We start from the raw sequence: 14,440 nt of genomic DNA, 5'->3' as shown, positions 1-14,440 counted from the left end.
GGAGGTGGCTAGTAATCTAAATGAGCCTTACATTATCTGTATAGTCAGGGATGCCCATAAGACCCTACAACAGGACCTGAGATATCCAATATTCCAAATGACCTTTATACTATCCATACAACCAGAGGCTCCTCCAAACTTTCACAACCAGGAGCAGAAGTGGCTAATATCCCAAATAAACTCAATGCTCTTTGTGTGACTAAGACCAAGTCAGATTCTTCCTTAGGACCTTAAGCTGCTAATACAGGTGCCCTAGCTCCAGAATCCATCTTTTTGGAAGACATGACATGTACCTTGAGTTGAATTTAAATGTAATTATTACTTCCTTGTGCCTCTGGGATTGTTTTACACCAGAAACTGTTTTTTTTTTTTTTTCCCAACTTATATTGTTTTTAAAAATGCTGACAATAAACCACTAGGCATCAGACTTTCCAAGATCTGATCCAGGTGAATGGAGTCAATTTGAACCAAGTTTTCATTCTGACTTCTTCATGGTGCATTTCATTGCCTGACTCCCACAGTGACACCTGGCTCATGCACAGTGGAATTTTTTTTAGCCATAAAGACCAAGCAATGAAAAATTTTAAGACAACTGACAGAACTAGAAAATATTATCTTAAGTCAAACCAGTAAGACTCAGAAAGTCAAATATAACATGTCTTCTCTTCCATATGTGAGATGTGAATTTAAAACTATGTGTGTACATATATGTGTGGATGTGTGTGCATGCATGTGTAAGCGTGTATGCATGTGTGTGTGTGTGTTTGTTGTGGTGTGAGGAGGGATGCCTGAACTAGAAAGATGACCCTGTGAAGGTCTGAAGAGAGCTTAAGGGAAGTTGGATATACAGTAATGAAATAATACTGATAATACATAAACAAGTATTGAGACTTAACAGGAGCTAAGGATAAATTGAAGGGGAAAGATGACATGTGCAAGAGCAATAGAGAAAGGAGACTAATAAGAACAAAGTATGATAACATATAAGCCTGAAAATACAGTTATGAAATCAACTATATGGTAACATATATGCTTGAATATACAGTTATGAAGTCAATAAAGGGGACTAATAAGAACAAAGTATGATAACATATAAGCCTGAAAATACAGTTATGAAATTAACTATATGATAACATATAAGCCTGAAAATGCAGTTATGAAATCAACTATATGATAACATATATGCTTGAAAATAGTTATGAAATTAACTACTTTATATTCTAATCTACAATGTTTAAAAATAAGTGTATAACAACTTTCATAATCAAAAAATGATGATGGAAACTGTTTTGAGATTCAATCTCTCACCATCCAGATTGGCTATTATTAAGGAAGTCCTGACTAGATATCCTTCATGACTACTGCTGCACTATTAACAGGACCCATGATATAAAAGCATCCTTGACATACACCAACAGATGACTGGATAAGGAAAATGTGTTTCCCAGGGCACTTCACTCAGATATAAAGAAATGTCATAACACTTCCAGGAAAGAAAACTGAGATGGCATATATATATATATATATATATATATATATATATATATATATATATGACATGAAGGGAGAGAAGAGGTTATGTAAGAAGAAAAGATAAAGGGGCTGGGAGAAGTAAAATAAGTATAATGATATGTGTATTAGAGTGAAAATTGTTGTTGGAATCTTAGGTGCTCTTTTAATAAAAAATCCAGAGCCAGATATCAGGGTGAAAGCTGAAAGATCAGAGAAGCGGAGCAGCCAGCCACTAGTTCTTACCTCTACGAAATCTTCAGCCTAAAGAGAGTTAGTTCCTGTTTCCTCACACCTTACATACCTTTCTCTGCCCTGCCATATCACTTTCTGGGATTAAAGGCATGTGTGCTTCCCAAGCAAGGGCATGAGATTTCAAGTGCTGGGATTAAAGGTGTGTGCCACCACTGCCTAGCTTCTATGTCTAATCTAATGGCTGGCCCTGTCCTCTGATCCTCAGGCAAGTTTATTTGGGTACACAATATATCAGATAGTTACATTTAGTACTACTATTAACACTATTACATTATTGCTATGTATTATTACAAAAAAGTTCTTGTTAGTGCTCTAGTAGTACCACAAAATACATTGTAATATATGAAGGTGGGCTTTTTTTTGGGGGGGGCTGGTATTTCAGGCCTGTGTCATCCACTCTTAATAATTTCTTGAATGTGGCTGTTGAATTCTACATTAAACTAAGAACTGATTAATTTGGCCATAGGAAGCACTCTTTCAGGAGTTAAGAGACATACATACGGAACAACTGCAGAATTGGGCCATGCAGTAGTGAGGAAGTTTCATTATCACATAACTGTCTTTTGCAAAGCACTACTGTAGAATAATTTGCGTTCTAAAATACACATTGGTTTTAGTTCGTTTAAAAATAATTTACTTGCCTTTCGATGGCAAACTGGGATTACTATCATGTGTACAAATGCATGGCGTACATTTTCTTACTGGCTTCAAAATAAGATTGTTTTACTTGTGATCTATAGGTGCACGCAAGTTAAAACTTAGGAGAGAAAAGGGACCGCTCACTTTTGACAAGAAGCTTAGATATAAGAAATTTGGACCTCGTTTGAAGGATTTGTTTCATGCTCTTCAGGTAAAGTAAAATACTTTTGTTAATAAGCCAGTTAAGTCATCCTGTTAATTTTCTTATAGAGTCAAAAATGGCAAAGTGTTTACTAAATTTTAGTGAAAATTTTGGAGTCTCTTAATTAAAGTGTGCATTTTTCTTGTAATGGAAATGAAGAGCACTTTTATTATTTGACATTTCTAGGGACCTTTCTAGTGCCAGAGACTGATGATGCACAACTGTAATTTTTAATAGATTTTATATTATTTTGTGTTTATATTCCCTGGAGCAGTAAATATGACATTTAACAAGATGAAATGAATTGGAAGAACTTTTGTCTACACACACTCCCTCCAACACAATAAATCACAGTATTGAATAGAAAATCTTTTCTTTCTATATTTAAGAAACAGGACTACCGTAGAGACAGATACCAGGGTGCAGAGGAAGCCTGATCCAACATTCAATCCTATTGTGAATGTTTTTTTCTTCTACTTAAAATTTTCTTTCCGTAATATGTATTGCATGGTTGTAATTTTCACATGCAGTTTTGTTTTATTTTTAGTGAACTTTTCACTCTGGATAGAACTTGCAAAAGTCTTCAAAATAACATCAACTGAGTCTTCCTAACTCACATTTGTATCTCTGTCTTTCCAATTTCCAGTTATTTTTCTCTTTGCTGGAGATATTGTTTTATTACTCATTGGTCTTTGCTAAACATCCTGTTCCTTTTTAAAACTATTTTTATTTTGAAATTAAAATATAACATAGTTTTTCCCTCTTTCTCTTTCCTCCCTTCTTCCCTTTGCATGTTCTCCCTGCACCTGCTCTCTCTCAAATATAAAGAACTAGAAACACTGAGAGCAAGAAAAATAGATTTTACCAGGGAAGAGACCCCTCTTCCTTCTAAAGTATTTGTTAGCTCTTTGTGCCTCCTCCTTAAATGACTCTCGGTAAAGTCCCCTGGATGGTTTGTTATTTGTGTTGTTTGCTTTCTCTAGGTCCAGTTTCTTCGCTGTTTATTCCAGTCTTCCATGTCACATGTAGATCAGAGGAAGACTTCCTTCCATTTAGTAGGCTACCTACTCATTCTCTTAGTGGTTTCCTTTGCAGAGCAGACATGTTTTGATCTCATGAGATTCCACATGCCCATTGTTTATATTATCTCTTGACTCACTGGAATCACATGTAGAAATTCCTTTACTTACCTTTAAATGTACTCTCAACTTTATCTTCTAGTTGTTTCAGAGTTTCAGGTCTAATGTTGGGTTCTTTTATCCATTTGGAACTGTTTTTGTTTTTTTTCTGTGCTGGGTGAGAGACAAGAGTCAAGTCTGACTCTTATCCCACATCATCATTTACTGAAGAAGCTGTCTTCTCCAATTTATATTATTTGGCTTCTTTTTCAAAACTCAGGTGACTTAGTTCCATAGAGTTACATCTGGATCATCTATTTTATTAAGTAGTCTATTTTTGTGCCAGTATCATGCTCTTTTATTATTATGGTCCTGTAGTATAACTTGAAATCATGTATTGTGGTACCTTTGCCAGTGTTCTGGCAAACATGGTCCATGATGGTTTTCACTATTCTTGGTCTTTTGTACTTTCAAGTGAATTTTAAGATACATGTTTTCTTTATTTTGATGAAGAACTGAGTAGTCGTGTTTATGTTTAGATTAAATTGACTTTGAAGAGGTACATGTATATTAGTTGATTTCTTTCAAAACTAAGTATATATTCTGTTAAGGTAAGATTTATTTTCACCTGCTCCTTTTCTCCAAGTTCTATTCTTTATTAAATCATGAATTCTTAGTAGTAATTCATTATATTTAAACAAGTCTTTAATTTAATTAAGTTGTACTATACTGATCAGGCTACTCTTGAAGAGTTAAGCCTTCTTCAGCCTCTGAAGTTCTAGAGTTTCAGATATACAGCACCATAACTAGCCTACTTAATATTAATTCTATATAAATATTACATGCACATATTTTAACAATGCAGGAGCTAAACCACAACACTTGACAAATGTTCATCTGAAACAGTTAACAATACTCTTTAAATTTTAAAAATGGGCATTTTAAAGTTACCATTTAAATTGTCTGAATATAGTTAATTAACTCTCTCTATTAGTGAGCTCATCATGGTATCTCACAACCTGAAGATAACAGACACTGAATCATGATAATTAGTCTCTTCATCCCACCCTTATTTTTGTTTTTAAGCCATTTTGAAAATCCTTATAAATTACAGAATAGATTATTGGAGACCATGCTCATCAGACTGTACAAAACACAACAGCTTATTCATTCCTTGTATGGTTTTATGCCACCTTTTATCTGTCCCCAATCTTTTTTCATCCCCCCTATTATAACCAGTGTTCTACATGCAGATAAGCTCTTTTTCATCTTTCTTATCTTGTATGTCAGCCCCTAGCATTTTATATTTGTCTTTCTGTGGCTAACTTATAATTAATGTTTCCCTTGTAGTCCATATATTTGTTTATAGTGATGGGATTTCATTTTCTTTGTACCTATACAATACTCATACACATATGTTTATCATATATAATATAATATAATATATATGTGTGTGTGTTATATACATAGTCACTTATTTTTATCTGTTTATTGATTAATAGGTACCTAGGTCAATTGTGTATCATAATTTTGTGACTCTTAGAGTAGTTAATAGTAGTTAATTTGGGGTATGGTATTTCTTTGGTATGCTGATCATTTCTCTTTGAGATTGCTGTACTTTCAAGAGTTCTTTAGTGTGCCATAAAGTTCAGTATGGTAAGAAGGGCTTATTTCCCAGAAAAATATCAGGAGGCTTTAGGAAATCTAAGAGGTGAGGCCTAACCAGAAGTCCTTAGGTCATTATGTATTCTGAATGGGACTGTGGCAATCTGATCCATTACTTTCTATTTCTAACCTGACCATGCAGTGAAGGGTTGTATGAGCATGTGCTTCCTGAGCCAAAGTAACTGAGACAATCAGCCATGGTCTGATCCTTAATACTATAAGGAATATAAATTCTTATGTTTTTATATATAAAGTAGCCCAATCATATAGTGGATCTGCTCTTGACTTTTGAGTAAAATCAATTCCTTTTTTCATAATAGCCATATCCCCACTGACAGTGTATAGCAATTTCTTTTCCTCTATCCTTGGCAGAATTTTTGTTTGTTTGATAATAGCTTTTTGTTATACCTGAGGCAGAATGTCTGCCTACAGCAATTTAAGAAAGGAAGAGTTTAATTTGACTTAACATTTTGGATAATATAATCAATCATAGCAGAGAAGGCATGGCTGTAGTCAGGTACATGTCAGGGGGAACAGGTGGCTGGATATCCCTCATCATCTGTTTTGTTGGAATAGAAAGCAGAGGAGAAAGGAAGTAAGGCTGGAATATAAAGCTCAAAGCTTTCCTAGTGGAGGCATACTCTCTCTAGGTAGCCACTCCTTCTCACAAATGTTTCAAATCTCCACAAACAGTGCCATCAGCTAGTGACTAAGTGAGCTTGTGGGGAGAATTTTATATCTAGACCATAACATCATTCTAACTGGGATAAGAGGTATCTCATTGTAGCTTTCCCTTGCATTTCCATGATGGTTAATTATTTTTCACATTTTATGTATCATTTCTCAGCTACTTATATTTCTTCTTTTGATACATATTTGGACCATATGTCTTTTTTTAAATTAGATTACCTTTGTGTTATTAAAAGTTTCTTCAGAAGCTTACCTGTTTTATATATTAGTCCTTGGACAGAAGAATATGTGGCAAGCATTTTCTTCCATTTTATGAGTTATTTTTCACTCCAGTGGTTGTTTTCTTCCCTAAACAGAAGCCTATGGCTTTTTACATGATCACATTTATCTATGAGGCTGCTGTTTTCTGTACCTTTGGAGTCATAGACAAAAAGCACTATCATTGCTCATATGGATATAGTGTAGCTTTGTGTTCCATCTTACTAAATTTATAATTTCTGGTCTTAGGTTTACATTTTAATCACCTTTGAGTTGGAGTTCTCTGTAGAATGAAAGACAGAGGTCAAATTGCAGTTTTCTGCATGTGGACATTCATATATGGAAGAACCTGTCTCTTCTTCAGTGTTTACTTTTTGACTCTTTATCAAAATTCAGCTGGCTATAGATGACTGATTATTTCTTGGATAATTGCATAGCTTTACCCTTGGCTCATTGGGCTCTGTCTTCCTTTCTGTCTATGTCATGCTTCTTTGTCTACTGTGGCTCTATGGTATGTCTTGATATCAGGTATACTGACACTTCCAGCTTTGTTGTGTTACATGTTATTTCAACTTATTGATGTCTTTTTCCCTACCTAATGAACACCAATATTGTTTTCTGAAATAACAGTACTGGTGTTTAGTTGAGGTTGCATTGAATATATAGGTCACTTTTTTATTTCCAATATTCTTTCTACTGTGATCATGTATGATCTTTTCAATTTTTGTGTGTCTGCTTCAATTTCTTTCATCAGTGTTTTACAATTTTCATTATAGAGGTGCTTCATTTACAAGGTTCATTTCTGGGCATTTTTGACAGTTATTTTGATTATAAGTGCCTCCATTTCTTTCTCAGAAAGTTCATTAGAGTATTTAAATGCTATTTGATTTTATAGTGTGATTTTTGTTTTGCTACAAATTCCTGAAGCAAAGTATCAGTTCTAATATTGCTCTAGTATTGACTTTATATATACATAAAAGCATATAATCTTTAAACAGTGATTATTTGACCCTGTCCCTTGCTAGTTGCATACCTTTTATGAATCTAAAAATTGGATTATATACTAAAACATAATCACAGAATTATAAATAATTCAGAAACTCATTTAAAATCTACACAAAAAATTTTATGAAAACAATAGAATTTAACACATCTGCATTATTAAGTGCTTTGGTACATTGACAGATATGTAATGCTAATTCATGTAATGCTATATCACTGTATGAGATACTTAGTGAAATAATCTATAAATTCAATGAAGTAATAATCAATCACATGGCATGGGTTTTATATTTTAGATATTAACAGTTTTTTCTAAATTTTATATTGCAGAACATAGGCACAAAATGTAGGTAAAACAAACAGCATTGATCTGGTAACAATGAGATATACTAAAATACCAGAGTAGCAAAAATAGCATAGCATTTTTTATCTGCATCTAAATGAAATATAGAGTAGACTTAAAAATGGTTATATGTGTGTATATATGCATATATTAAAGAATCATTTGCTATAAGACATAAGCAATGGAAAGAATACTGTTCAGTATAGAAAATAGTAAATATAAGGATTCCTATTTCATATTATATACATAGATACTTTCTAGTTTTACAAAGTTTTTTAGGTAAAATAAAGTAGTTAATTTTGACAGTGGAAGATTCGTATAACAAAGAAATGGAAATGTACTTTAAACAAGCTTTAAACAATGTAAAATACAAAATAAAAGTTTATAGGTTAGATAATATAAAGTAAAAAGTGTTTCTTCTATGAATTAATCTGTACAGTACAGTACATAAGTAATGGTTACCTAAATGCAAGAAGTTAATATATAGAATTTTGAAAAAATCTACCCAAAACATAAGGAAGTGTAATAGACTAGCACACACACACACACACACACACACACACACACACACACACAGAAACACTGAGTGAACTCTAAATCATATGAAGAAACACACAGGTTTGTGTGTATTTGCATATATGTAGATGTTCATTCATGTTCCATTTCACATGTAAATGTGTACACATACACATGTAGTTCAAATAACTTCAGGTGTCATTCCTCAAGCACTATCTACATTTATTTTCTTTTTTGAGACACACTAGTATGGAACTTGTTATGTAGGCTAGACTATTGCATCAGTAGGTCTTGGGAACCATTTCCCAATCTCCATCTCTCAGCACTGATATTATGAGTGTGTACCACTGTGCCTGGCATTTTTTATATGGATTCCTGGGATTGAGTTCATGTTCTTGAGAAAAGCAAGCACTTTGCCAACTGACACATCTTTCCATCCCCCAAAACGCACATTTATGCTTGAAAACATAAAAACACAAAAGAAATACTATCTTGTGTATGTCTGTATGACAATGTTTTGGAAGCCTACGAATGTTAGCAAAGGTTATCAAGTGTTTCTTATTACGTGGTCTATGCCGGTTAGCTATTGCTGCGTGACAAAACTTAGCATGACAGAAAACTGTTCTACTTACCAGTGTAAAATTTATAGGAGGCTTACTCCTCTCAGCTGCCTGAAGTGCTCACAGTCTGAAGGGTGGAATTATCTCAAGGCTTCTTTGCTCTAATATAAGCATTATTACTAGTTAGGTTTTAGAACACTCACACATGGCCTTGCTGGCAATGGTAAGGCCTTCCCACACTCAGTGACTTACTAATGCAATGGTACATTTCTATAAGGGCCTGCCAATCCTGAGATATTGTTTTAATGAGTCTTAGAGCATAAGCTGTGTCGTTAGGAAACAAGACTCTCTGATATTAAGGTGTTATTATAAAAAAGATAGAACTTGAAGAAAATTTGGAGCAAAATATGAAATAAATTACTCATACATCCTAATATCAAAAAACTCCTTCCAAGGAAATATAATTCTAAAGATAGATCAAGAGCACATGCATAGGGATTTTCTTGTAACCGTGTTTGTGACACGGGGGAGTTGAAGGTGACATAAATATTTGATCCTATAGGAACCAATAAATACAGTGGAATCATATGGTGTGAAGTTACATAGCACTTACTAGCTGAATTAGGCAAATGCATGATATGAGTCTATCTAATAAGGCATTGAGCGAATCTTTCACTATGCTAACAGACGTGGTGCTAAAAGCTATGTTTGAAGTAGAAAGCAACCTAACAACAAATCTGCTATGTGATGTGTATACTGGGGAACTGTAGTTTTGTATGGAAAATCACATATGTTTAGTTTAGACTATAGGAAATCAGTTCAGCAGATGAATCACTGGCCTGTGATGAGATGAAATCATTGTGAAATGACCTGTTCTGTTTCAGTGTCTGTTTAGGAACCAGTTGCTGTTTTGTTATGCAATGTGCAAAGCCACCGAATCCCTGACTTATATTGGAGCTTCAGAATTTTTGCCCAAATATTTAGAAAATCAGTTTTTGTTAGCACCTTCACTTGCCACTCTGCTCACAGGTAGATTTTTTTTTCTTTCTTTGAAGATTTCAAATTTGTTGTGATGTGTATACTTAAGTACGTTATGTATATTTAAGAAATATGTCATATAAGCAGAAGACACAAGGGTGCAGTGTATTTGAATGCCACTTGCTAAAACTATAAAAAAAAGAACACTCCAATACTACCTCCATGTTTTTAATACATAAAACTTCACTTTTCTCTTTATATACCTTACTATCTTCCTGCCTCCCATCTACATACCTGTCCATTTCCTTTCCCCTCCCTTTTAGAAAACCACTCTTCTCAAGCCACAATATGTCCTTCCCTTATGTACCTTGATTCTGTACCTTTCTACTTGTGTGTCTGCACTCAAGGTTTTTCTAAAATATTCACATAATTCCCTACTGATTCTTCTATTTCTTTCACCAGAAATCTTATTTTTCAGAATTGCATTGATTTAAACTTAATGCATTGAACTTAATGTGGAGTCAGAAGATTTCTCCAGTCCTTCCTGGCCCACAGTCCCACAGCTGCTTATAAAATAGTTACTCAGAGGCTTATATTAATTACCAATTGCGTAGCCTATGGCAGACTCCTTGCTGGCTAGCTCTTATATCTTAAATTAACCCATTTCTATTCATCTATGTTTTGCCACATGTTCCGTGGCTTACTGATCTGCTGGCATGTTGTTCCTTGTGCTGCAGGCTGGCATCTCATCTGTCTCTCCTTTTTCTTCCTCTCTATCGGCTTGGATTTCCTGCCTGCCCCTAAACTGCCTTGCCATAGACCAAACAGCTTTATCAACCAATCAAAGCAACACATATTCATAGGATACAGAAAGATGTTCCACAGCAATTATGCTGTGGTACTCTTTTTTTCCTTAACTGCGAAGACAGGCCACTGTTTATGTACATACAATTACATACATTGTGTATCTGTTATTATATTAAGGGATATGAAATTAGATTTAATCTTAATTCTTCTAAAGACTATCATAATGTTTAAGCCCATTGAAATCCTTTCTTACTCATTTGCAAAGAGTTATTCATTATTTTGTCACTAAACAGGAATTATTATTGTATAGTTTTTAAATCTTAAAAAGTGCATTGATAATTTGACTCCCTAAAAGATATTGTAAATGGAAGGATTAAAATGATCTAGAATTAATTGAGAAGTGATGGTCATAGTAATTCATTTTAGGACACAAAAAAATCAGGGGGGCATATTATAGCATTTAGTGTAACCAGTGAAAAAATAGTAAAAATAATATTTACATTAATCTTTAATTATACAGAGGGCCAGAAAAAGATAAGAAGAAATGTGCACAAAGCATATGGAGAAAAAACAAAAACAAATGTTCCCAAGTGCAGAAACCTTAATTAAAAGCGGATTATTTAGTATATTTTTCTTTTCCAGTATCAAGAGTCCCCATATATTTACATATCTTTTCCTATATCCTGATGCATCAGCCCAGTTATAATAAATATATTAACAATTGCATACTCTACATTGGCTTGTAAGGATGAACTCTTATGCAATTTTGGTATCAATAGTAATGACTTAGCCTCACCTAATCCTATCATTCTGCAGAGTTTTCAGGCTTCTCTGCCAGAGCTTTGATTTTGTCAAGTGTCCTGGAGTAAGTTATATTTCATTTTGAGACACTACCTACTTTAGAATGTCATTGGTCTGTAGTTTTCTGAGAAAGTCTCTTACAAGATTCTTCCTCCATTCTTTAGAGTCTTTTCCATAAAACCACCTTTTACAAAGAACTGTAGCTCAAGTAAGTGATGTGACTGGTGATGTCTCAAGGTAGACTCTTAAGAGAAAATGGCTGATAATTTAAGGTAGATGTGTAAGAGAAATGCTCACTCTGACTCTAAGCAGCTAACAGTTGCCAATAGCTCCATGGCTCGGGCTTGGAGTTCTTGCCCAGCTCCTATTGTCATGCTAGGATGTGGTCTCAGTAGGGCTTGCACAGGTTTTGTGGACACTATTGTACCTGCTGTGCCTTCATGTGTGCCTCTGCCTTAGTGTACGATGCCGTTTCTTTGTAGTTATCCACTGTCATCTGACTTTTTACACTCTTGCTTCTTCCTCTTCCCCAGTGATCTTCCATGCAGAGCTGAGCATTCTTCAATTTCTGTCTCTGGATCTTGGCTATTGTGGGCCTCTCTGCTAATCACCACCTACTGTAGATAGATTCTTCTCAGATGATTGTTGAGAGATGCATTAATCTATGGAATAATAATGAATCAATAGAAGTTGATTTTATACTATATCCAACTAGCAGAATAATAGTAGTAGGTTCTTTCCTAGGTCAGGTTTTCAGCTTAGTAATAGTACAAAATATAAATTTTATCTTGTTCATTGAGACTTCAGTACATTCAGAAAGTGACTGTTTCCTCCTCTAACATTCATCTCACTGTTATAACAGTTGGTACATCTTGCCATGCCAGTCATTATTATCGTTCTCAGGGATAATACCTGGATATGAAAGCTAGCCAGTAGGGTTGAAGCATCCATGTCAGTACCACCTTGATTTCTCTGTGTTTTATAACTAAATGTGTGATGTCTTTAGCAACAGGGATTTATTGTCAAGATCAGTGAGTAACCAAGAACAATGGCAGTAATCTGTGAGGCCTCATTTAGAATGTAGAATTGTCCAACATTTCTAAAAAAAAAAAAAAAAGTTAGTCCATTTTTGTGAGACACAGTTCCTACAAAGTAATGTGAAAAGAGACCAGTTAATATCTGTACTTACAGTGAACTGTAACATAGAAAACAAAACAAATTAAATCCTAAGTTTAGAGAACTCACATTTTGTATAGTGGTCACTAGTCTTGCTACCTTTGCTTCAGAGAAAGATGTTATTACACCAGATAACACATTTCTTCTCCTAGTTTTTGCATGAGCATTGTCTTTGTCATCTAAAATCATAGGCTGACTTGTCTCTTCTCTCAAGGAAAAGATACGATCTCTATCATCTATAACTGTTTATAGTACAAAGGAACATGTTAGCAAAGAGTTTAGAACAAAGAGCAGCCTGATTCAATATTTATATTCATAAGATTGAGGCTGATAGGGGAAAATCACCTAATAACTATTCTTGTATTTGTATGCTGTAGGAAGAGACTAAACATTGCCATAATGGGAAGAAATTGCAATATATATTGCTTAACTGAAGCTTTCCTTTCCTTCAGAGACACAAAAGTTGAAAAGAGGAGAATGCAAAAAAGTATACTATGTGAACCCCAACCAGAGCAAATGCTGGTGTAACAATAGTAATTTTAAGTACAATGACAATTCAAGCAAGATTTAATGGTATGAGTCAATAAATGATGTATATCATAAAATTTTAAGTGGGCATGACTCAATAACATTTTTTTTTAAGTAAATTTATTTTACATCATTTAGTTCAACATAATAGCCACAGATTCCCCTGTTCTCCCACTCTCGCCCCCCTCCCCTTCCCCCCATCCCATCCCCCATTCCCACCTCCTCCAGATCAAGGTCTCCCCCGAGGACCAGGATCGACCTGGTAGACTCAGTCCAGCCAGGACCAGTCCCCCCCTCCCAGACCGAGCCAAGTGTCCCTGCATATGTCCCAGGATTCAAACAGACAATAACATTGTTTTAAAACATAAAATAAAGTTCACTAAAACAAATTAAAAGACCCTTTCAGAATTCCTGTTTCTTCTCTACCTCATCCTTTCTTTTTAGTTGCTAGCTGTCTTCATATCTCAGATTCTAAAGTAAAATGATTTTCTCACTAAGGTGCTTACTGTCCATCAAATTAATCCTAATCCATGATATTTACTTGGAAATATTGCCCACACTGTATGTATTTCACTTTCTATTAAATAACTCTATAAATACCTACATAAAATATTCAAATATTTACTTTTCCATAACATTTTTCTAAACATAAAACAGAAATTCATTTAAATGTTCTTAGAGATATATGGTGGAAGTGTTATTAATTGATATGATTACTTCAATAGCAACATAAATTTTTAGAAAATTTTTAATTGTTTTTTTTAAACTGCTGTTTAAGTTTTGTGTGTATATGTGCATGATCTTTCAATAACACACATGTGCAAGTCAGGGGACATCTTTGAGAAGTTATTCTTTCCTTCTTCTATGTGAATTGCAGTAATTGTGACATGCATCTTTTCTTGTGAAGCCATTTTGCTAGCCCTGAAATGACACTCTTCTCTTCAGCTTGATTTAATCTATTGGTAAGGCATTTGACTAATTTTGTTTGATGAGATGGGGTGGGATGCAGCCCATACTGATCTTGCGCTTGAACTTGATCTGTAGCTGAGGCTTCAAGTCTTCCACCTACTTTCAGGTGTGTTCTGCCATACCCAATTCAATTGGTTTTGGTTCAACTTATCAAGCTTTTCATTTATAAGCTTTGTATTATTTTATTGAGTTGCTTTCTCTTATGTTGAATTATCTTTCTTAGTTCATTCATACTGTTCATCTGTCACATATTGCTGTTTTCATTTCCTTTTTTTATGGAAATTTCCACTGAGTTCGCATGGACAATTCTTTACTTTTATATGGTGGCCTTCATGATATGTTGATTTCTTCTTTTAGTGTGACTTGTAAAAACTGATTTCTCAAGTAATGTTGAATTTGTTTACAAAAGTAGTCTATAATAAAA

The 14,440-nt window shown here is 34.3% G+C and overlaps 1 protein-coding gene across 1 annotated transcript in view; it reads left to right on the top strand.

Moving 5' to 3' along the window:
- The window catches only part of LOC114699788 (solute carrier organic anion transporter family member 6A1-like), an 83,859-nt gene that overhangs the window by 18,676 nt on the left and 50,743 nt on the right, over nucleotides 1–14,440 (top strand). Inside the window, exons 6-7 of the mRNA XM_037210154.1 lie at nucleotides 2,505–2,614; nucleotides 9,642–9,786. Coding sequence (XP_037066049.1) covers nucleotides 2,505–2,614; nucleotides 9,642–9,786 — 255 coding nt within the window. The remainder of the gene's footprint in view (nucleotides 1–2,504; nucleotides 2,615–9,641; nucleotides 9,787–14,440) is intronic.

Source organism: Peromyscus leucopus, chromosome 13, assembly GCF_004664715.2.
Source record: "Peromyscus leucopus breed LL Stock chromosome 13, UCI_PerLeu_2.1, whole genome shotgun sequence".
In the NCBI taxonomy this organism is placed as follows: domain Eukaryota; kingdom Metazoa; phylum Chordata; class Mammalia; order Rodentia; family Cricetidae; genus Peromyscus; species Peromyscus leucopus.
Note: the sequence above shows the minus strand (reverse complement) of the source record. Positions and strands in the feature narration are given on the sequence as shown.